A 23,715-nucleotide genomic window follows, 5' to 3' on the forward strand; every position below is an offset into this window, starting at 1 on the left:
TACAGAAGCTGTCTGCAGGCCATACTCTGGTCATTAATAATTAGCATGGCCCCTGGGCACTGTGGCATATGGTTGTAATCCCAGCCACTTGGGAGGCTGAAGCAGGGGGATTGCAAGTTCGAAGCCAGCCTCAGCAACTTAGTGAGACCCTGCCTCAAAATTTTAAAAGACTAGCTCAGTGGTAGAGCACCCCTGGGTTCAGTCCCCAGTACCATGCACATGCACACGCACACACACAAAGTAATAGAAACTGCATACAAGAGACGGTTACCTCTCCAGTTGTTTAAACAGGTAACTATGGGGATGTGGAGTCAGAGTTCAATTTTCTGCAGAATAAGGTGAACAATGTCTATGGGAGGGAGGAGCTGAGGTGTGGACAGCTCACAAAGGACACTGGGACTTGGATTCCTTTCCAGCAAACATTTACTTCCTCCGAAGCCTGGGTCTGCCGCTGCCGCTGTTCCCTGACCTCTTAGACTGAGGAAGAGATCCAGTTGATGTGGTGGGTGGGGATGAGACCATACAGCAGAAAACCAAAGAAGCTCCAAAATGAGTTACCAAAACTGCATTGGTTAGGAATGAAAATGGAATGACCGAGGCCAGAGAAGCCCCAGTTAGGATACAAGGGAACCTGTGAACTAGACATTTGAGAGACAGGAGTAGCTTCCTTTGGCCACAGATGGATGGTGGATGAGATGGGAAAGCAGTTCCTTCTCAGTCTTACTATTTGAGTTGGCGAATCTCCTGGTTGGCCCACAAGTTGCATACCGAGACTATCAGGGTCACGCCACCCTCTTGCCTAACCAGGAGCCTGGTTGCCAGACTGTAGGTGTCCCATGACACTGGGGCAATAGTGTAACTTCTGACAAATGTGTAGGTGGTGGTCAGGGGAGGGGATGGCTTGTTCACTCAGGAAACTAGCTTTTTATTACAAAGGGCTTGTGATGGGGTGGTAGTATTCGCTGAGACCCATATGGAAATTATCACTTCTTTGGTGCAATAATGCCTTCCAGTTGGGCCTGAAAAACAAAACAAACCATTAATGCTTGAAGCTTGCAGCCTAACACAAATAGCTGAGAGGTGATAAAAGTCTCTGGGAAGAATAATCCAAATGTTGCCACTCCAAGTGTTCTTTTCTCCCCCCTTCATTCTCACTCCATATTTTCGGGATTAGCTGGTTTCTGGCTTGGTGTAGTCTTGTTACACCAGGAGAAACCAGAACTGTCCTGGTTTCCATACAGTAATAGCTCAGTGTATAATATAAAGCATTGAAAAGGAAATTGAATAAAAGTTGTTGAAATAGTGGTTTTTCATTGCTCAGATTTCAGGCCTGAATGTGTCTGCTCTTTGGTTTAGGATCCTGGGATCTCTGCTGGGACCAGAGGTTTGAGAAGCAGCAAATTATCAGCCACTAAGACAACTTGACACCCAATTAGAGAAAATTGCGACCAGTGAGTAGGGAGCTGTCCATCTTGTAGGTAAAGCTTAAGACACTTGGGAGTTATTTACCCGGCTTCTCTGGCAGCCGGTACAATAATTTACTATCATGGTATGTGAACAGATCTTTAAGTAGGTCTATCCTGGGGACTGCAAACACTGCTTTATTTGCAGTGCAGCTTTGAGCCAATAAAAGAAACTCACTTCTAAAGAATCCTTCACCCTGGGGATTACAAGGTTGCTCTTGAATGTTAAAAAGATAGAACTTACAACAAAGGAATATGGCGGATAAAGGAAGATGGCAGATAGGGAAGCAGCTTTCAGGGGTAGCTAGGTAAGTGATCACATTGCTGTGAAATTGTCTAGCTTTACCAAGGGTGCGGTGGCGCACACCTGTAATCCCAGTGGCTCAGGAAGCTAAGGCAGGAGGATTAGGAGTTCAAAGCCAGCCTCATCAACTTAGTGAGGCCCTAGGCAACTCAGGGAGGAGAACCTGTCTCTAAAATACAAAAACGGGCTGGGGATGTGGCTCAGTGGTTAAGTGCCTCTGGGTTCAATCCCTGGTACAAAATAATAATAATAATAAAAGAATTCTTGCTTTTCTTTAACTCTTTGGTAACAAGAATCTTTTCTGATCGTGGTTAATACAAAGGCTTCTTTATCACAAATAGCTGGCCTTTTTGGTTTGTGGAGCCAACACACCTGCTGATCTCAAGAATGTAAGCTCTCCTTGCAACTATGGAGGAGGCGGCCAGGGTTGTGAGAGAAGTGGCTCAATGTCAATAGCTATGCATCTAAGAGAGTGCCTAGGGCCTCAGCAAACACCAGGACTTTGGGAGGCCTTGTTGAAGTTTTCTGGTTCAGCAGATGCAAGGAGTGCCCAAACATTTATTTCCACAAGCTGCCCCCGATGAGGATGATGCTAGTCTGGGGTCAAACCTCTGAAAATCTTTGGCTCAGTCAGGGAGCATAGGGTTGCAGAGGCCTGTGACTAGCCTTCTGTTGGACCAACCTTTCCCACCAGCATGGCTCCCAGCACCTTATATAGATGGGAGCATGCCACCAGTACTTGGACCCTAAGTAAGGAAGACCATCTACAGGGGGGTGCTTGAGACCGAATGCCTGGGGAGGTCCTCAGCTTTTTTTTTTTTTTTTTTTTTGGTGCCATGGACTGAACTAAGGGGCACTCGACCCCTGAGCCACATTCCCAGCCCTATTTTGTATTTTATTTAGAGACAGGGTCTCACTGAGTTGTTTAGCACCTTGCTGTTGCTGAGGCTGGCTTTGAACTTGTGATCCTCCTGCCTCAGCCTCCCAGGCTGGGGATTACAGGTGTGCGCCATTGTGCCTGGAGAGGTCCTCAACTTGAAGTGGCTCTTCCTCCCAGGGGGCTTTCCTTCTCTGTCCACCCACTAACTTGGCCTTCTCTGCTTCTGCCCCAGACATGGAACCCCAGTAGATGCCAGGAGGACAGCCAGCCTATGAAGGAGAACTCCAGCTTTGAGGGAAGGGCACCTCTACTTTCCGCCATATATCCTCCTCTCTGGGGTTAGGCAACTTTTCCCAGGGCAAAAAGTCTTCTCCTAGAGAATCAGGCTGACATGTCATGGGGTCAGAGTTGAGAATGGAGCCCATCCAGAGCCAGAGGGATGGAGGACCCTCGTCATGGGCCTGCCCCACCCCAATGTCAGCTTCCTTTACCCCATGGAAATGCGTGTGGACCAACATGTAAAGGCCACGGGGACTGTCCAGCCCATGAGGCTGGGGACCAGTGCTGTGGGAGCACCGTGGCCTGGGCCTCCATCACCTTCAGCTGCTGATTTGTCCGCTTCAGGAACTGAATCTCCTCATTGTGCTTCTTTTCTTCCACCTGTCGCCGCTCGGTCTCCCGCTTCTCAGTGGCCTCACATTTTGCCTTTTGCTCGTTCACTTGCCTCTCCAAGTCTCTCTTTTCCATTTCCAGTTCTGCAATCTGAGGGCACAATACTCAGTCATCCTGGGATGTTGCCCATGGATGGGTGGTGTGAGAGCCTGGGTGGTGGGGACTTGAGACACCACAGCTGTCCAACCTGACATTGCCAGGGTATATACTGCCACCAAGTGGGAGGTCAGTGACTGGCATGGAGCATCCTCAGGGAGACCAGCAAGCCAAGACCATGTATGTGGCTGGCTGTTACACCCAAGCAAGGGTCCTCCCTGAATGACAGGTCCAGAGTCATGAATGTGAGGAGGGCACCCTAGTAGCCAGAATGCAGCGCGGCAATGACAACAGAGTGGCCTGGTATCAACAGAAGAGCCTGAGGGACAGGGGATATGGTAAACCCAACTCACTTTTTTCTCCATGTCTGACTTCCCCTGCTCAGCCTGCAGCGCCTTCCTCATGCCAAACGCCACGCTGCTCTCGTACAAGGTCTGGTAGGCAGCGATGGTCATGCGAATCTCGTCCCGGACTCGCAGTAGCAGCAGCCCCCTCTCTGCACAGTTGATGGTCACCTCCCGGATCAGCTCATCTTCCAATATGCACAGCGCAAGATCAGAGAAGGCAAGGGCAAGGGGACATGCACCTTGCCCATGGCAAGCCACCCTTCCTCTTGGAAGGGCCCTAAGGTGTGTCCTCATTTGGAGCTGAGGTCTCAGGGAAGGCCCTAATGTAGGGCACCTTCACTGGCCCAAGAGTCTGCCATGCAGCCACCCCGTTCCATTTAGCACAAGGAAAAGCACCCAGCCAGCAAGAAGGGGTTGGCCAACGCACAAGGAGCCTAGGAACCCCAGGTTTGTTTGTGGGTCCCCCTCAGCTAGAAACTGGGAACTAATGCAGAAATCTGACTTTTTCAGTGAGAAGATGGTGGCAATTTTAAAGCAGCCCCTTTGGCTGGACTGATCTGTGGCTGAGAACAGCAGGGTCTTAGAGCACACATAATCACCTTTTTAAAAAAAAATAACTTTTATTTTTTTCATATTTATTTTTTAGAAGTAGTTGAACACAATACCTTTATTTTTATTTATTTTTATGTGGTGCTGAGGATCGAACCCAGGGCCTCACACGTGCTAGACGAGCACTCTACTGCTGAGCCACAACCCCAGCCCTTATTTTTAGCTCTTTATGTGATGTGGAGAATCAAGCCCAGTGCCTCACACATGCTAGGCAAGTGGTCTGCCACTGAGCCACAACCCCAGCCCACATAATCTCCTTTATAAACATATAAAATCTTCTTTAAAAAGCTGGAGGGTCAACCACAATCATAGTAAGACTGAGAGGAGCTGCTCAAGCGTTTACAGGCAGTGTGCAGATTAGAATCCAGCCACTGGACACCTCAGGGTGGCAGATTTTAAATCCCTTGTGTCTACTGACGGACAACAAATTATTTTTGCAACATTTTTCTGGACTGAGTACTGAATGCTGATGGATATAAATACCAAACATTAATTTTTCTGATTAAAAAAATAGCTCAGTGGAACAGCACTTGCATAGCAAGCATGAGGATCTGGGTTTGACCCCCAGCATTATAAACAAAAACAAAACAACAACAACAAAAACATGTGCTTATTGTGACTATCTTTGAAAAGGCCAAGATTTAAAATGGAAGCTCTTATTTGACTCCAAATGTGTGAGAGATGAGGAAACCAGATCATCAGAGTACAGGGACTGGCAGGTGGGGGCCTGTTGGGACACTTGGCAGTTATTGGGTGGGTCAAGAAGGGTGAAAAGAGGTGATTTCAACATGGGATGGGCTTCAGCTCAGAGGTGCTCAGAGCCAGATCTGTGCTGAAGGGAAGGAAGGAGGTGGGGGTTGTGTGGTACCCACCCCCACCTTGCCCACTCACCAAAACACTGTGAGTAGAGCTCCCTGCGGACAGGGCAGATGCCCGTCTCCCTGGCTTGCCGCTGCTGCAGCTTCAGGTCCAGCTGCTCCTGGAGGTGCACCACGTCCATCCTGGTGCTGGGGGTGCTGGACACCTGCTGGATCCATAGCTGCGTGTCCTCCACCCACTCCCTGCGGCACAGACACAGCCACGCTGAGCAGAATCCACACGCTTGAGAGAGTTCTCAGGACATCAGCAGAGAGATCTCTTTGTGTTCTCGGCCTGAGCAGGAGTGAGGGGCAACTCTGCCACCATCCCACCAGAATCCCTCACTCCACTCCTGTGGTGTGGGTTCCAAAACCATACTTGCTTTGCTGCCCCACAGAAAAGGATCTGGGGAACAGGGCAACGTCTACTCCCCAGGTGGTCTTCATGAAATCATCACCACTGCTGCAGATTTTACTCTCCTAACATGATTTACATTGTGTTGCCTGATCTGTGTGGAAGGCCCAGTGGAACTCTCCACTGACTTAAGGAGTAAGAGACACAAGATTCCATAAACCTTGTGCAAGCCAGAAAGAGGCAAGTGTGTGTGCAGGGGCTGGGGAGGATCTTGACGGGGTGTGCCTGCATGGGCTCCCCATGGGGAACTTCATGGTGGAGTAACAACCAGGGTCTGGAATCACCACATAGGAGATGTGGCGGAGAGAACTTCGGTGCCACTGGTGGGAGGGGATCAGCTGACACATCACTTCCCTCCATTGACCTCCTTCTCAGAGGAGATGGATCTCTGTTTGCCTGTTTCCTCTTTTCATCAAAGCCTTAAAAACTGCTGTCAATATGTTACATAAGAACAATACATTACATAAGAACAGTTGAGGGGCTGGAGATATAGCTCAGTGGTAGAGTGCTTGCCTCCCATGCACAAGGCCCTGGGTTCAATCCCCAGCACCATAAAAAACAAACAAACAAAACCCAGGAAGGCTTCACCTGGAAGAAATGATATTTCTTCTGAGAGAAGAAATGAAGGGAATAGTAAAGGAAGAGTATCCTTGGAAGTGAGAACAGCAATTGTTAAGGCCCTGGGGTGGGAGAGTGATTGAAGTGCTTCAGAAAGGCAAGTGGAGACCCCTGGGGCAGTGAACAGGAGAGAAGATGAGGGATATCATGGGCCAGGCCATTCTACATCTTCGAAGCTACTGTAAGGACTTCGGACTTTACTCTGAGTGAGGTAGGAGGTCATTACAGGTGGAAGACTTGGCCTGATCCGATTTATGTGGAGAACACTGTAGAAGCAAAGAGTGGAAATAGGGTTTTTAAACAGGCCATCGCAAGTAGTATGGGTGACAGAGACCAGGGACAGATGGCAGAAAAACTTGGTGAAAAGTGGTTGGCCCAGGGAGATAAATTGAAGGTGAGTCAAAAGAATTTCTTGAAGGATAGGACAGATGGCGTGAGAGACCAAAAGCATTGAAAGGCAACCTGTGTCTCTAGCAGAAAGAAGACTGAGATGGGGCAGTGGGAAGAGGAAGAAACTGTGGTTTCATTTGGACATGTTGAACTTGAGATGCCTATGGGACAACTTGGTGAAGGCACTGAGGAAGAAGTAGACTATATTGTCTGGAATTTAAGAGAGAGGACAGGGCCGAAAATACACATTTGGGATCCATCAGTATACAGATGGCATCTAAAGCCATCAAACTGGCTGAGAACACTCAGGGTAGATTTAAGGTTTCCCACCACCCTCCCAGAATCCAGCCATGTGCAAGTTCTAGGAGCTCTAAGAGGCAGGAAGGAGATCCCAGCCAGGAACTAAGGCAAAGTGCCTCTCCCTGCATTTCTAAATATTCTGGGATATAAAAGCCTGGGCCTTCTCCCAGTCATTGCTCATTTTTTTTTTTTTTTTTTACCTTGGGGGCAGGATGGCATTCAAGATTTCTTCTGCCTGCTTTGTAGGATCTGGGATACAGGAAGTTGAGGGGAGCTTGGCTTTGGGCGGCTGTGGGACTGGACCTGAGGGTCCAGGCTGCTGGGGGCTGACTTTCAGAGGCCGAGCCTAAGAGGAAGGAACAGGAGATATTTCAGGGATTCAGCTCCACACAGCCTGGTCCTCTGGATTGCTCCAGGTCTTCTGCCAGTCTCTCCATCCCAGCCTACTTTTCTCATCTGTCTGCTCAGCAGAAATGTCTGAGCTGAAGCCAGCCATGAAGAGTCTCTGGTCCCAGCCCAATGATTGAACTGATGTTTCTGGCTCAAGTGGTCTGTCACTGCTATAGTGATGGAAAATCACTGCCTGATCTGCTCTTGAACCCAGCTACCATGAATAACAGCCAGCTTCATCCATTTCCTTGTGACTTCTTTCTCATTCTAAATCTCTGCTCCTAGGGTCACACCCAACATTTGGGCCTTCTCTAGTGGTACTGGGGATTGAACCCAGGGTCTCATGTATGCTAGCCAATTGCTCTACCACTGAGCTACATCCTCAGCCCCATCGGGCTTCTTGCACCGCAATTCCACCCCTCTTCCCTGACCCAATTCCCTTTGCTGCCAGTCTCTACAATTCTTGTCCCTTGGGGTTCCCGACCTTCGGCTCTGAGATCTGTCTTTCCCCGTTGAAGCTTTCAGGTCCCCCATCCCCTGAAACCCGTCCTTACTTTGGGGCTCCGTTTCTCAGTGTTCCGGCTCACCAACACCGGGGTATCATACTTGAGCAGAGAGTCAGCAGGGGGAATCATGCCGGCGGCTGGGACTGCGGTTCAGCAGCTGGCCCTCTAGTCCGGGCCTTGTTTACGGTCACCACGGAAACCCCCTGGCCGGGGCGGGGCTTCCGAGTGGGGCGGGGCCATCAGCGCGCGGATTTCATTCCAAACAGCCGGCTTCAAACCTCCTGTTCTTGGCTTCCCAGGCCTCCTGTTCATTGGTTCGTCCTGTACTTTCGGGAGCAGGGAAAACAAGGTTCAAGTTCCTACACTGGGTCTAGTTTGCTATTTGAATGGGTTGGAGGGATCACTTTTGCTGAACCTCAGTTTTGACTACTGCAAAATGGGAGTCATCTCCTGACCCCTGAGTAAAGGGTTGGGGACGATTTCCGAAGAAGACATCGAGCATTTCCAGGTTTAAAAAAGTATTTTTTAAAATTAAATGGAGTCGTGCGTTCGAGGCCAGCCCCACCAAATTAGTGAGGCCCTAAGCAATTTAGACCATGTCTCAAAATAAAGAATAAAAAGTGCTGAGGGGGCTTGGGTTGGGCTCAGTGATAAGCGCCCTTGCCTAGCATGCGTGAGGCACTGGGTTAGATTCTCAGCACCACATACAAATAAATAGAATAAAAGTCCAACAACAACTAAAAAGTATTTTTTTTAAAAAGTGCTGGGGGTGTAACTCAGGGGTAGAATGTTTGCCTTGCATACACGAGGCCCTGAGTTCAGTCCCCAATACGGAAAAAAGTAAATAAATAAATGGAGAAATGACAGTTTCACATAAAGTTGAGGAAATAGAGGGAAAATATGCTAGTGATTTGCCCATGTGCTACCACATATGATTGCATTTCCATCTCTTCATTCCTTCATATTTCCAAATGCCAAAGTAATCGCAGTTTAAGCACAATTTTGTATCCTGCTTTTTCGTCTAAAAGTCAGGTTTTAGGGTTAGGGGCGTAGCTCAGTGGTAGAGCTTCCCCAGTATGCGCGAGATCCTAGTTTTGAACCCCTGTCACAAAATTAAATTATTTTTATTTGCCATAGTTTGCAAATAGTATACTAATAACCACATTCCATCCAATAATCGACTAAATGATTCACTATTGCCATGCATTTGGGTTATCTCCATTTACAATTACAAATAACGGAGCAACAAAAAGCCTTGGAAAGTGAAAAAAACCAGAAGTTTGCTTCCCCCCCCCCAAGAGTAGAAATAGCTTTATTGATTTATGCATACTATTATAATGAATTTCAAACGTAGAAACAGAAATAATAACAGTGGCCAAAATTTACTAAGCCTTTAAAACTGTGCCAACAATTATATGCTGACAGTTCAGTTTTCGTTATGAAATATAAAGGGCTGGGGGTGTAACTTGGAGGTGGAGCGCCAAGGTCTACCTATGAAGTAGTCACAAGTTTGCTTTTGAAACTTAAAATTCCCGCCTCCCGAGATGGGCCAATTGCGGTCCCGCCCAAGAAGGAATCGTCACGTGCTCAGCTTCTCCGCCGCGAGGGCTTCTGGGAGAGTGCGCACCCGGAAGCGGAAGTTCGGTGGCCAAATTCGTCATTTCCTTCAGGGAGAAGAGCTCAACGGGACCTCTTTCCTTTTGCTCAACCAAACTCGCAGAATGAAGGAGGTGAAGAGCGAGAGGGAGCGAGGAAGCCGGCGAAGGCACCGGGATGGGGACGTGGTGGCGGCAGCGACGGTGGTGGTGAAGCAGGAGCGCCTCAGCCCGGAAGCCGCGCCTCCAATCCACCGCCGTTCGGACTTCTCCGGCGGCAGCCCGTCCCCACCGCCCGGCGAGGCCGGCCGCCCCGGCCACCGTGGGAACCGAGCCCGAGGAGTTAGCCGGTACGTGGGAAGCAGCCCGAGTGGACCTTGGGTCGAGCTGATGGAGAAAGGAAGGCAGAGCTAACGTCAAAAATAGGCCTCGAATGCCGAGCGCAGCAGCCTGGGCTTAATGCTGAGACATTGGGAGTGACCCCGAGGTGCCCGTGTTAAAGAATGTTTACTCCAGCACCGGTCACTTGCATTGTAGCTGGATGTTGAGAGTCTAAAGCTTATTACGGGTAGGGTCCCGCCCCTTCATTCTTGTGTCCCCAGCACTTAGTACAGTACGGCCCAGCGGGTAGCACTGGTCGTCCGAGTTGAATGTCTCCCCATCTGCACAAGAATGGAGTGCAGGTGGTGTCTTTCCAATTTCCTGCCCCAAAAGATTGATAGGATTGATCCAGAATCTTGGCAGGGGAAACAACATGGGCAAAGAACCTAAAGTAGAATTGTCATTGTCTTAGAAGCTAGGGGGAAAAATGTATTTGGAGTCTAGTGATTGAAGCAGATAGAGTGTTAAGGAGGAGGCAGAGCACAGGACTTGTGATTATTGGGGAAGGCAGGGTGTTGGTGGTGAGGAAAAAAACAAAGAGGCCAAGAGCAGCTTCTGGATGGTGGTACCAATTAGAGAGATGACACACACTCTGAGAAGAAAGGTTTTTGAGGGTTGAGAATCAAGAGTTATGTTACCCACATGAGAAAGTTCAGTTGGCAGTTAGTTATATATGAGTGTCTGGAACTCAAGGGAGATATCAGGGTTGGGAAAATGAAGCCTCTGACTCCATTGGAGCTCAGCAGAGATCTTCACAAATGTGGTGTTTGTGTTTAGTTGGTAAGCCTCATATTTAAAGCTAACTTATGTGGGGGAAGGGAAATTGAGATAAAATCCTGTGTGTACCATGCTCTGAAAAGGTCCCCAGCCAAAAAGAAAAACAAGTCTTCAGGGAGAAGAAGCAAGTCTCCTCGGAATAAGAGAAGCCGAAGTCCTCATCACTCAACAGTCAAAGTGAAGCAGGTAAGGGGATTGGGTGTTTTGATAATTTGTCCAAATCTAGAGTCACTTCACTTGCCATCTAGCTAAAGTGTATATGTGTGTGTTCTGCAGTGGGCTTCTAAAAGCTGGGTGTGTTTGCTTTATTTTTTTTTTCTGCTTGTTTTTTTAAATTAGCTTTTTGTTTTGAGTAATTGTTCATTTACATGTTTTGGTTATATTTGTCACAATTAATAGAAAGGTGTACTCTACCTTGTTTTTGCTAATAGTAAAATCTTTCAGAGCTATAGTGCAGTATCACAATTGGAATTTTGTTGATACAGTCAAGATACAGCATATTTCTATCACCCTGGTATTGTCCTTTTGTAACCACACCCATTTCTTTCACAGTTTTATCTTTATTTAACTCCAGGAGGCTTCTAATCTCTTCTGGAGGCTGCTAATCTGTTTTCCATTTCTATACTTTCGTTATTTCAGGAGTGTTACATAGGAACTGGGGTAGAGCACCGTGTGTGTGTGTGTGTGTGTGTGTGTGTGTGTGTGTGTGTGTCAGTCACTAGGTTCAATCCTTAGCACCATATAAAAATAAATAAATATGGGGCTGGGGATGTGGCTCAAGCGGTAGCGCGCTCGCCTGGCATGCGTGCAGCCCGGGTTCGATCCTCAACACCACATACAAACAAAGATGTTGTTGTGTCCGCCAAAAACTAAAAAATAAATATTAAAAATTCAAAAATAAATAAATAAAGATAGATATTGTGTCCATCTACAACTAAAAAATATTTTTTTAAAAAGAGAGTGTTACATAGATAGAATCATATGGTATGTGACCTTTGAGATTAGATTTTTTTCATTCAACAAAGTTCTTTGGATTTCATTCAGGTTGTTGCATCCATCAGTAGTTTCTTCATTCCTTTTTACTGCTGAATAGTGTTCAGTGGTATGGATTTAGCCATTTGCCTGTTAAAAAAAAAACAGGTGCTTTTCAGTTTGGGGCTGTTAAACATATAGCTGCTGTCTGATCATTTGTGTATAGGTTTTTCTGGGAACATTTCATTTCTCTGGATTAAATGCCTACAAATGAATTGCTGAATTAAATGGTAGTTGCATTTTTAATTTCTTAAGAATTGCCAAATGGTTTTTCTGGAGTGATTATTAATTTGCCAAAGCTGCCATAAAAATATCATAGACTAGGTGGCTTAAATAATAGATTTATTTTCTCATTGTTCTGCAAGCCAGAAGTCCTAGATTGAGGTCAGCAGATTTAGTTTCTTCTGAGACTTTTCTCCTTGGTTTACAGATGGCTGCCTTCTTGATGTGTCCTCACACAACCTTTCTTCTGCACAGACTTACCTGTTGTCTGGTTTTTTTTTTTTCTTTTTGTGTGTGTGAGTTGCTGGGGATTGAACCCAGGGCCTTGTGCCTGCGAGGCAAGAGCTCTACCAACTGAGGTATATCTCCAGCCCATGTTGTCTATCCTTAAAAAGGACACCAGCCATATTGGATCAGGGACCCACAACACCCACTTTTTAACCACACGCACTTCTTTCACAGTTTTATCTTTATTTAACTCATGGAGTTAAATAAAGTTTGTTAATTATTATGAAATACAGTTTAACTTAATCATGTATTTCCAGACCTCATGGGCTCCCAGGTATAGGAATTAGTTTTAGATAGCAAAACAGATAGTTCATTTTTGGTACCAGGAATGGGGGGAGGGAAGATAGAATATATGTGTGTAGGTACTGTTGGATAGATGGATGAGGGAAGATCTGACTCTAAGGAAGGGATGGGGAAGAGTTGTTGGAGACTGAGGAGAGAGAAGGAGTGAAATAGTAATTAAGGGAAATTAGTGGATCAGAAAAAGATAGGGTAGTTGCTGAACATCCTTAAAAGAGGCTTGAGTTGGGGGCAGGGAGCAAGATGTATGCATAAGTAAGCAGTCTTGCTTAACTCTGGTCTAGTTGATCATTCTTTCTGTTCTGGTTCTAGGAAGTGGCTCTGGAGAAGTCCTTATCACCTGATGGGGCAGTCTTCATTTTCTGGCTTTGTATGTTTGCCTGTCAGATTTGTGATCCTGAAAGGGGGCATTTTGGTTTCCATTATATGATTGCTCCTGCTTGGTTGGGGGGCAGTCTTATCATGGGACAATGTGTCTGCAAGGCTCCACTGTTCTTAGAAGGTGTAGAGGAATGAATAAGGACTTGTAGATGCTACTACAGGGGTCTGAAACAGCATGCTATATTGTCCCTATAGATCTTGCATCTGTCTTGAAGGAGGACAAGATAGGTAAGGTATAGGGATGATAAACCTTGTATTGTTAGTTTTAGATTGAACACTCCATAAGTGTTTCATATGCCTATGTGCAGAGCAGCAGGAAACTTTACTCAGAGTAAAGTTTAAATTAATAGAGGAGACAGATAATGAAGGTAAAGATGCCAGGCTTTATCCTGCTTTTAGTTACACATTGGGCATCTGCAAGCCTTAGAGTCTCTGCTTTTAGCAAAGGCAGCCTCTCTAAGTCACTCTTATATTGGGATCAGAGTGATTTTGATTTGATTTGATTTGATTTTTTTATTAGATTTTCAGCCATATTTATTTATTGGTGATGGTTGTGGTTTTGCCAAGAGAGTACAACAGAACGGCATGGGGACAAGAGATTTCAGTGTGCATGCAAGGGAGTGGCCATACTGCTTGGCTGTGGAGCTTAATGGTAGGCTAGAAGGGAGTTTAGAGGTGGGAGACTTGTGCATAGGTGATAGAATCAAAGGATTGGCTTGCTGGGATAAGAGCCATTGGAGTTGGGATAAAATGTGAGCTGGAAAGAATAATGGTGGCCAGAAAGAAGGTTCCTTGAAATTAAGATTATAGTGGGGTTCAAGTTGCTAGAAATGAAAAAGGTCTATTGACAAGAGAATAGGTGACTGAGGTGAAGGAGAGACAAATGGCATCCTTGGAAGAGAGGAACTCACTGCCTATGTGTTACCCAAGTCACTGAGGCTAATGTTGGTTGGAGAGGGTTAGAGTAGTGGGTGATAATCGTCTGTGAGATTCAGAACTGGGGGTTTGGGACAGGCGTGGTAGCACATGCCTGTAATCCAAGCTGCTCCGGAGGCTGAGTCAGGAGGAGCAAGTTCAAAAACCAGCCTCAGCAATGGTGAGGCACTTGGCAACTCAGTGAGACCCTGTTTCTAAATGAAATACAAAATAGGGCTGGGGATGTGGCTCGGTGGTTGAGTGTCCCTGAGTTCAATCCCCAGTACCAAAAGAAAGAAAGAAAGAACTGGGGTTTGGGGGTAGAGAGGAGGGTTTGGGTTGTGTATTGCATTGGCAAGGAAGATACCTGACTTATATCCAGGCCCAGAGATGGTGTAGGAAGGAGGAGGGGTTGGGTGGGGGGAACTACTGCCATTTGAGAGCTGTAGGGGAGCACTGTCCTTAGAGCTGAGGGAGGGTTCTCTTTGAGCAAAAGGTGAAGGGAACAGAGAAAACATTGAGAATGTAGGTTTTGCTGAGCTTTATGTTCTAGGGAGCATAGTGCAGTGCAGTGGTTTCAGGAGTTAAAAAAGGGTGGGATTTGAACAGAGTATTGGAAGTATAGAGCCTTGTGGGAATATAGAATGCAAGGAGGTGGGTATATATGTATAATAAGAATTATTAAAAGGAAAAAGAAAAAAGAAGAAGAATGCAAGGAGATGGGGTTGATGCTCTCTCTTTATTTTGTTTGTTTATTTTTATGTGGTGCTGAGGATCCAACCCAGTGCCTCACACATGCAAGGCAAGCGCTCTACCTCTGAGCTACAACCCTAGCCTGCATCCTAGCCCTTTTTATTTGTTAAGTCAAGGTCTTGCTAAATTGCTTAGGCCTTGCTAAGGCTGGCTTTGAACTTGAGATTCTCTTGCATTAGCCTTCTGAGCCACTGGGATTACAGGCATGCACCACCACACCCAGCTAGTGACTGATACTTGTGAAAATCAGGGATAATGGGGTATTGTGGTGTATTCCTGTAATCCCAGTGACTTGGGAGGCTGAGGTAGAAAGATGGCAAGTTTGAGGTTAGCCTAAGCAATTTAGTGAGACCCTGTCTCAAAAAATAAACAGGGCTTGGGATGCAGCTCATTGGTAAAGTGTTCCTGGGATCAATCCCCAGTACAACAACAACAACATCATCATCATCATCATCATAAATTAAATGAAATCAGACATAAAGAACATAAAAGATTAGTTCTGGTGAACTCAAGGCAGGTACCACCTTGAATAATGTTTGTAGGTATGATGGGGATCGGTGTTTGGGTATACCTCTGAATACTTATTTTTAGAGGCTAGGTAATCCAGAGAAACTTACTCTGAGCATTCAGGGTACATTTGATCCCTCTTTGTGCTAGAGAGAAGGACTTGGGGTGGGGAGAGACCTTTTGCTGCAGTACTCAGAAGTTCCTCCTCACCCTCTCCTGAGGTCATAGCTTTGCTCACATTGTTCAGGGTTCTGTCCCTCTTGACTCTGGACATGTTTAACATCTGGGGAAACCAGGACATCAGAATGATTATGACCATGCCTTCCCTACCCTCCTTGTTCCCTGATGATAGGGAGACTTCTTTTTATTCTTTTGCTTCCAAAAAACTCCCTGACCCCCAAAAAAGGGTCTTTTTGCTTTGATGTTTTGCAGCGTGGTTACCATGTACCTAAACAGCAATTTTTTTTTCCCTTTTGGTACTGGGAATTAAACCCTGGGTGCTTTACCACTGAGCTATATTCACAGTCCTATTTATTTATTATTTTGAGTCAGGGTCTTACTTAGTTGCGGAGGCTGGCCTTGAACTTGTGATCCTTCCACCTCAGCTTCCCAGGTCATTGGGATTATAAACAGTATCGCCATCCTAGAGGCAAATTTCTTTTTGTTCACCCACTTCAGGATTTTAAAAGCTCTGCTTGCTTCTTTTTCCTTTTTTTTTTTTTTTCCTTTGGAGGTACAAGATTTTGAACATGTGTAGGCAAATGCTCTGCCACTGAGTTACATCCCCAGCCCTTATCTGGGTATTTTTGTTTAACTTTTTATTGAGAAAAATATAAAGCATATTTAATGAACCTTCATGTATCTGTCACTTAGCTTAAATAATTATAAGTAGTCAGCATACCATGTCTATTGCTATCCACTTCCTTCTTTGCCCTGGATTGATTGTTTTAAAGCAAGTTCTGGATGTACCATTCCATCTGTAAATATTTTAAGCACATGTCCCTAAAAGATGAGGATTTAAAAAAAAAATAATGATAACCACAAATCCATTATCCCACCTAATGTTTTATTTGCTTGTTTATTTTTCACTATTGGGGTTTGAACGCAGCAGTGCTGTACCACTGAGCTACAACCCCCACCCCATTTTATTTTGGTTTGAGAAGAGGTCTTGCTAATTTGCCCACACTGGCCTCAAATTTGCAATCCTCCTGCATCAGCCACTTGAGTCACTGGGATTACAGATGTGTACCATTCTGCCCAGTTTAAGTATTCTAATTTTGGGAAAGATATAAAATTCACTCTTAACTTTTTAAAGTATCCAATTACTAGTATTAAATACATTCCCATTGTTATGTAGCCATCAGCGTCATCCATCTCTAGAACTCTTTTTCATCTTGTAAAACTCTGTACTAACTAAACAATAATTCATCTCTCTCCCCAGCCCCTGGTAACCACCATTCTACTTTCTGTCTTTATAAATATGACTACTACAGGCAACTCTCATAAGGAGACTGATGTATTATTTGTCGTTCTGGGTCTGGCTTATTTTACTTAGAATAATATCCTCATGATTTGTCCATCTTGTAGCATGTGTCAGAATTTCCTTTTTAGGGGCTGGGGATGTGGCTCAAGCGGTAGCGCGCTCGCCTGGCATGCGTGTGGCCCGGGTTCGATCCTCAGCACCACATACAAACAAAGATGTTGTGTCTGCCGATAACTAAAAAATAAATATTAAAAAAAAAAAAAAGAATTTCCTTTTTAGGGTTAAATAATCTTACATTGTATGTATATACCACATTTTGTTTGTCCATCTATGGATGGTGTGCGTTACTTTTACCTTTAGGCTATTGTGAATTATGTTGCTGAGTTCAAAAGGATTGAACCACATGTACAAATAACTTTTTTTTTTTGTACCCCCTAGTTCAATCCTTTTGAACTCAGAGGCACTCGACCACTGAGCCACATCCCTAACCCTGTTTTTATTTTATTTAGAGACAGAGTCTCACTGAGTTGCTTAGCACCTTGCTTTTGCTGAGGCTGGCTATGAACTCGTGATCCTCCTGCCTCAGCCTCCCAAGCTGTTGGGATTACAGACGTACCCACCACGCCTGCCTACCAATAACTGTTTGAGATCCTGTTTTCATTTTTTTTTTTTTAAATACCGGCGATTGAACCCAGGGGCGCTTAACCACTGAGCCATATCCTCAGCACTTTTTTATTTTTGGTTTTGAGACACTTTTTTATTTTTGGTTAACAAGACAGGGTCTTGTTAAGTTGCTTAGGGCCTCCCTAAGTTGCTGAGGCTGGCTTTGAATTTGAGATCATCCTGCCTCAGCCTCCTGAGTTGTTGGGAATACAGGCATGCACCACCCTGCCCAGATCATTTCTTTTCTACATACCCAGAAATGAAATTACTGAATCATATAATGGTTTTTAAATTTTTTGCAGACCACCATTTTGTTTGGCTATAGCATTTTACATTCCTCTCAGTAGTACATAAGGGTTCCAGTCTTTCTGTGTTTTCACCAATAGTTGTTATTTTCTGGTTCTCCTCAACCTCCATCCCTGTGCTGGGATTGAACCTAGGGCTTTCTGGCTGTTTAAAAATTGTTGACTTTAATCATTTGTAATCCCTCCCTATCTCCCTTTTTTCCTTCTTTCCCATGTTGGGGAAAAAACACCAAACTCAGGGCCCCACGCATGCTAGGCAAGTGCTCTACCACTGAGCTACATCCCTAACTGTTTTTATTTTATATTGAGACAGGGTCTAGCTGAGTTGCTTAGGCTGGTCTCAAACTTGTAAAACTCTTGCCTCAGCTTCCTGAGTTCTGGGATTACAGGCATGTGCCACCATGCCCAACTGCAAACATTTTTATACATAAATATGCTTTATATTCTATATCTTACTAGTACAATGTCTGAAGTCCTTGGGGATCTAAATCTATAGGAGTTGTTTCTGTTGTTCCTCATAAACATAGGCTTGTTTCTTTGTGTGTCTAGTGCTTTTTAATTTTTGAGCTTACGTTTAGTTGATTCCCCCTCCCAAAGATTTTCCCTTGCTTTCTGTGAGTTTAACAATGTTTTATCTGATATTTAGTTGAATTGTAGTGGGAATACCCCTCTAAGTATCTTTCCTGCTGAGTGAAGATTTTTCTATATATTGTAAAACTTATCCCCTTCTCTTTTATTTTAGGTATACTCTTTTGGGGGTGGGGAGGGTATTGGGGATTGGACCCAGGGGCTCTTAACCACTGAGCCACATCCCCAGTCCTTTTTTTTTGTACATGGGTCTTGCTAAGTTACTGAGGCTGGCTTTGAACTTGGGATCTTTCTATTTCAACCTCCCAAGCTATCTCCTTTTTTTTAATAACTCTGAAGTAACCCTTTGTATGAATATATAGTCAATTTATTTAACCATTTTATTGTTGTCTTCAGTTTTTATTACTATAAATAAGATTGCAGTAAGCATCCTTACATATTTATCTTTGTGCATTTTTGCCTGGTATTTCTATAAAATAGATTGCTGTGAGTTGGATTACTGGTTGGTGAAATCAATATTGAATACTGCAGTATTGCCCTAACTGGGTTTGCAATCGCAGTGACTGAGGATATCCCATTTTCTTTTTTTGTCACTAGCTGTTATCTTTTTATGATCTTTTTAAATGAGCTTTTTAATTTTGCTGATCTAAGAAAATTCATATTACTTTTAGAACTTTTGTTGTTTGGTTATTAGTGAGGGTAAACATCTCTTCAAGTATTTATTAGACATTTCATCTGAAAATTGCTTTTTTTATGCCCATTTTTCTATTGAACTTATTGTTTATTTTTAATTGTATATTAATATATGGGACCTGTGGTGAACATTTTCTGGCAGGCTGTTTTTCAACACTTGTTTTTCATGAAATTATGGTATGTTTATCCATTTTTTTCAGGTCTTTAATACATTTTTATAGATTTCTTTTATCTTTCATGTTTCTTAAGCTTATTCTTCAATATTGAGTAATTTTTATTACTGCTGAAGTAGGATTTTTGAAAAATTAACTATTATGGTTTCATTTTTGGCAGAAGAGAAAGGTAGTGTTTTCTTTTTTGAATCCTGGATATGTTATTTAATTCTTTGTTCCATTTTCTGTATATACTTCCCTGCAGGTTTGCCTGTAGTTAAGCATATTCTGAAAGGGTATTACTTTTTCTTCTCTGTATATGAATTAATCTCTTGATTTTAGGACTGTAGCCATGAATTTGTGCTGTTAGGGTTGTAGTTGAGCAGCAGCATGGCCTCGTGAGGGAACATAACCACCACACTGACTGCCAAAATCCAGAAGACAAATGACTTTTTGAATGCAGCTTTTTAAAAAATAAATTGTGGACTGCCTTTGATTTATTGAGTCCTTTTGAATTTTAGGAGCGGGAGGATCATCCCCGGAGAGGACGGGAGGATCGGCAGCACCGTGAACCATCAGAACAGGAACACAGGAGAGCTAGGAACAGTGACCGAGACAGACACCGGGGCCATTCCCGGCAAAGGAGAAGTTCTGATGAGAGGCCTGGGAGCGGGCAGGCCTCTGGACGGGATCGGGACAGCCAAAACCTGCAGGCTCAGGAGGAAGAGCGGGAGTTTTATAATGCTAGGCGCCGGGAGCATCGCCAGAAGAATGAAATCAGTGGCAGTGCTAATGAGGCTCAGGAGGTGATTCCTCGACCTGGTGGCAATAATAAAGACAAAGAGGTGCCTGCTAAAGAAAAACCAAGCTTTGAACTTTCTGGTGCACTTCTTGAGGACACCAACACCTTCCGGGGTGTAGTCATTAAATACAGTGAGCCCCCAGAAGCTCGTATCCCCAAAAAACGATGGCGTCTCTACCCCTTTAAAAATGATGAGGTACTTCCAGTCATGTATATCCATCGACAAAGTGCCTACCTTTTGGGTCGACACCGCCGCATTGCAGACATTCCAATTGATCATCCCTCATGTTCAAAGCAACATGCAGTCTTTCAGTATCGGTAGGTATGCCTTCAGAGGAAGAACCTGAAATGCCAGCAGAAACCGAATAGCTTCCTTAGTTAGGATTACTAAGATTTGCATCATGTATTTGCAGAAGAATCCAGTACCCCTCATGTCTAATATTAATTACCTTTCCCCCCTTGCATCCTGCCATGCTGGGAATAGACCTAGGGCCCCATGCATGCTAGGCAAGTGCTCTACCACTGAGCTGCGTCCCCAGCCCTAATGTTAATTTTAAAGAATACTGTAAATCTAAATGCACATTTACTAATTGCTTATATGTGTAGAAGAGCTTGATCCTGGTATCAGAAACCCAGATTTAAAATTCTGTCATTGCCAGTTACAAGTATTTGACCTTGGGCAAGCTTCTCTCAGGGCCTGTTTCCATCTTCCCTACAGGGCTGTTATGAGGTTTAAATGGAAATATACCAAAAAATGCCTGGCATATATGTTACCTAAATCTGCATCTTAATAGCTTGCATAGTGTATCTGTGACCATTTGATTCTCAGAACAATCCTGTGAGGAAGATGGGATCAGTATTAATATCTCCATCTGACAGATGAGAAAACTAAAGCTCAGCAAAGCCAGGTGACTTCCTAATTAATAATTGCCATAATAGAACTCTGGCTCAAGTTTGGCTCCCTTGACTTTGAAGTCCAAGGCCATAGTTTTCTCTATTTGGAATGAAGCTAAAACATCAAAATATAGGTGTAAGAAGCATTTTATTGATTAGAAAATTGATTAGAAAAAAATTTTCTTTTTCATGGCAAAAGACTTGAATTCTGCATTTCAAACTTTTGATCTACCCCCCAAGAATGAACCCAAATGTACATTCTTACCTTTCTACTAAGTATATTTAAGCTGCTCCCAATTTCCCTATCCAAGGCAATGCTTTCCCCCTTAGTTTCCTAAAGTTTTAACTTGAATCATGTTTCAGCCAGGTTATTGACATCATTAGCTCTAGAGAAGGCTAGATGATCTGAGGCAGGATTTTCCTCATAGGCTGTCTCCTTTCTCTCTTGCTAGGCTTGTGGAGTACACCCGTGCTGATGGCACAATTGGCCGAAGGGTGAAACCCTACATCATTGACCTTGGCTCAGGCAATGGAACCTTCTTGAACAACAAGCGCATTGAGCCACAGAGATATTATGAACTGAAAGAAAAGGATGTGCTTAAATTTGGATTCAGCAGCAGAGAGTATGTCTTGCTTCATGAGTCATCAGATACCTCTGAACTAGACAGAAAGGAAGATGAGGATGACGAGGAGGAGGAGGAAATAGTGTCTGACAGCTAGCAAACTTAACCAAACCATTGAGACATTTTTCCTTCTTGGAAGACTTTAGGATTGCCTCAAAGAGCACAGTGGTGCTCTCTGTAATGCCTTTTATTGCCTTAAGTCTTTCCTGTGTTGCTGACCAGCTTATTTTACAGTGTAAGAACACTGACTTAGGTTTTGTTGAACTTTTTTCTGTGGCACATCAGCCACGTGTCTGTGCCATTTGTTTTCAGAAGAGTCTTACCGATTACAACACATCGTTTTAGTAGAAGCATTGTGGCTTTAGTTGGTGCTTTCAGAACTGCTGCTTAGGAAACTAACCCTTATTTGAAGGGGAGTCATGGCTTGTTCTCTTTGTATAGTTACTTTATTATTTATTTAGTTGTTAAGCTTTGTGGACCAGGAGTTTTTGTTTGGGGGCAAACCCCTAAACAGAATCTTAATAAGCTTTGGTTGTCACCAAAACAGCCTCCACCAAAGCTTTGACCTGGTTGAGCTCTTGAGTCATAGAAGTTGATTTTGCACTTAGCTTTTTTGGGGGGTGGGAGAGGAGGGGGTTTACCGTGTGACCTCATTAGTGACTGTTTAACTTAAACAGATGCTTTATGGCACCTGCTTAAGTACATGACTATACAGGAAGATCATGGCTACTACCAACGGGTGCTGATTTAATATCATGAGAGGCTGAAATGCATTGTGGATCTGTTTCTTAAGAGAAAATTCCTGATTTCTTTATAGAACATGTATATAACAATTTTGATCATCTTGTCTGTTCTAAAGTTTGCCTTTTTGTTCAAATGTTGTTTCCCTTTTTTTTCCCTTTGAGTAATAACACTGTTGCTAATGTGGCAGGATCCTTATTCTAACAACATGTATATATGTCTAAAGGAGATTGTGTAGCTTACATGTTTCTACACATTTCATCCTTAAAAAAATTGTTCAAAGGTTGTATTTACCATCCAAATCTGGAAATCAAGGGGACTGTCCAGTTTCCAAATTTTCTACCAGAGGACTATGTGTAAGTAGGAAAAAAGTCTTTAACTACTTACATATAGTTTGTGTATGTATGTGTGTGTGTGTGTATCTGTGTATGTGTGTGTGTGTGTATATATATACACACACACACACACACAAATTGTGTTAAAGAGCTGTGTACCAATTTTCATAAGACAATGTTTTGTGATATAAATGTAATACCACATGATAGGCAAAGGCCTCCCTGCATTTGAAGAGCAGGTTTTTGTTTATATGTATTTTTGGGATAAAAAATAAAATTTGTAAATATAGCCCCATTTCAAAGGGTAATACTTTCCTAGCATAGAGGGCTGTGTGTATATAGGTATGTTTGCTGCTGAAGGAGTCTTTGTATCCAGTGTTTTTAAGGTAAAAATAGGTAGTCTTGTTGAGTGCCACTGAGAGAGACCAGGAACTAGTGAAGAAAGGACCTACATCTGCCCTGGAATCCAGTCTTCAGATCACAGTGAGTGAATATTGGTTACCTTGAAGCAACGGTGCTTTTCTGAACTGGCAGTGAAGTATTCAGAACTTAAGGCAGGTTAGGTGTAATTGGCCTTTCACACAGTGAAACACCATCTCTACCATTTCGTCCTCACATGATGGGGGTGCTGGGCAAAAGGAGATGCAGCTCACTCAGTGCTGCTCTTGACTCTCCTAGGTTGAAACTTAGGCTGCTGTTGAGTTAGATTCTCTTCTTTTCCACTGTTTTTACATTATGGTATCACATATGCAGGTATACTCAGGGGTAAAGTTTGGCTAGAGCAGGGAGGGGCATCTCTGACTAGTGTTTATTCAAAAGAAATTGAAAGATTCCCTTTGAAGAGTGACCACTTAATAAGGCCAATTAGATGAAAGGTAAGATTAAGGAAAACTACAGCAACCAAGGGAATGACAATTGCTACTTCACATCCCATGTGTTTTACACTGGCCCCTTCAATTGCTACTTAGTGCCATATGTCAGGTAATACATATGTGCATCTTAAAAGTAGATTCTGTTTTGATTAATTTTTCTCTTGGGGCTGGGATTGTGGCTCAGCGGTAGAGCACACGCCTAGCACGGGCGGGACCCGGAGTTCGATCCTCAGCACCACATAAAAATAAAAGCATTGTATTGTGTCCATCTACACCTAAAAAATAAATATTAAAAAAAATGTTTTTTCCTCTTGATCCAGATAGCTTTTCTTTCTGGGATTAGGTAGTAATCTGATAATCTTACTCCAGGGCCCCTTTATTTGGTGTTTGTTGCTAAAATTGCTCCTTGGTAGCCTTGAACTTGGCTTCAAAACACCTTCCTTGTGGGCACTGTGATAGGCTGCTTTGCCTACATTATTTAAAAAGAGGTCCCAATTATATAGTGAACTTCTGCTTTAGTGGAGGAATAACTTCCTAAATTAAGGTATTTTTCCCTTCCTTGCTGA

General features: G+C 43.9%; 2 protein-coding genes across 2 annotated transcripts; one reads left to right on the forward strand and one right to left on the reverse strand.

Annotated features, from left to right (window-relative positions):
- Nucleotides 1-262: 262 nt before the first annotated feature.
- Nucleotides 263-8,034, reverse strand: Dnali1 (dynein axonemal light intermediate chain 1). The gene is made up of 6 exons (XM_015484745.2): nt 7,896-8,034; nt 7,152-7,297; nt 5,263-5,432; nt 3,769-3,947; nt 3,245-3,409; nt 263-1,019 (listed from the first exon to the last, which is right to left on the reverse strand). Exons 1-6 carry the CDS (start codon nt 7,974-7,976, stop codon nt 984-986), a joined length of 777 nt encoding a protein of 258 aa, XP_015340231.1. The 5' UTR covers nt 7,977-8,034; the 3' UTR covers nt 263-983.
- Nucleotides 8,035-9,497: 1,463 nt separating this feature from the next.
- Nucleotides 9,498-22,572, forward strand: Snip1 (Smad nuclear interacting protein 1). Its single transcript, XM_015485252.2, has 4 exons — nt 9,498-9,792; nt 10,684-10,786; nt 19,404-20,002; nt 21,031-22,572. The coding sequence occupies exons 1-4, from the start codon at nt 9,569-9,571 to the stop codon at nt 21,296-21,298; spliced, it is 1,194 nt and encodes a 397-aa protein (XP_015340738.1). The 5' UTR covers nt 9,498-9,568; the 3' UTR covers nt 21,299-22,572.
- Nucleotides 22,573-23,715: the final 1,143 nt, after the last annotated feature.

Source organism: Marmota marmota, unplaced genomic scaffold (assembly GCF_001458135.2).
Source record: "Marmota marmota marmota unplaced genomic scaffold, marMar, whole genome shotgun sequence".
NCBI lineage: Eukaryota > Metazoa > Chordata > Mammalia > Rodentia > Sciuridae > Marmota > Marmota marmota.

Bases quoted from the DNA above. Each gene is read 5' to 3' on its own strand.
- Dnali1 (XM_015484745.2), bottom strand. From the start codon at position 7,976: ATGATTCCCCCTGCTGACTCTCTGCTCAAGTATGATACCCCGGTGTTG. The intron at 7,298-7,895 runs GTAAGGACGGGT...CCTTCCTCTTAG, and splicing joins CTGAGAAACGGAGCCCCAAA to GCTCGGCCTCTGAAAGTCAG. The intron at 3,948-5,262 runs GTGAGTGGGCAA...GCATATTGGAAG, and splicing joins GCTCTACTCACAGTGTTTTG to ATGAGCTGATCCGGGAGGTG.
- Snip1 (XM_015485252.2), top strand. From the start codon at position 9,569: ATGAAGGAGGTGAAGAGCGAGAGGGAGCGAGGAAGCCGGCGAAGGCAC. The intron at 9,793-10,683 runs GTACGTGGGAAG...TGCTCTGAAAAG, and splicing joins CGAGCCCGAGGAGTTAGCCG to GTCCCCAGCCAAAAAGAAAA. The intron at 10,787-19,403 runs GTAAGGGGATTG...TTTGAATTTTAG, and splicing joins CAACAGTCAAAGTGAAGCAG to GAGCGGGAGGATCATCCCCG.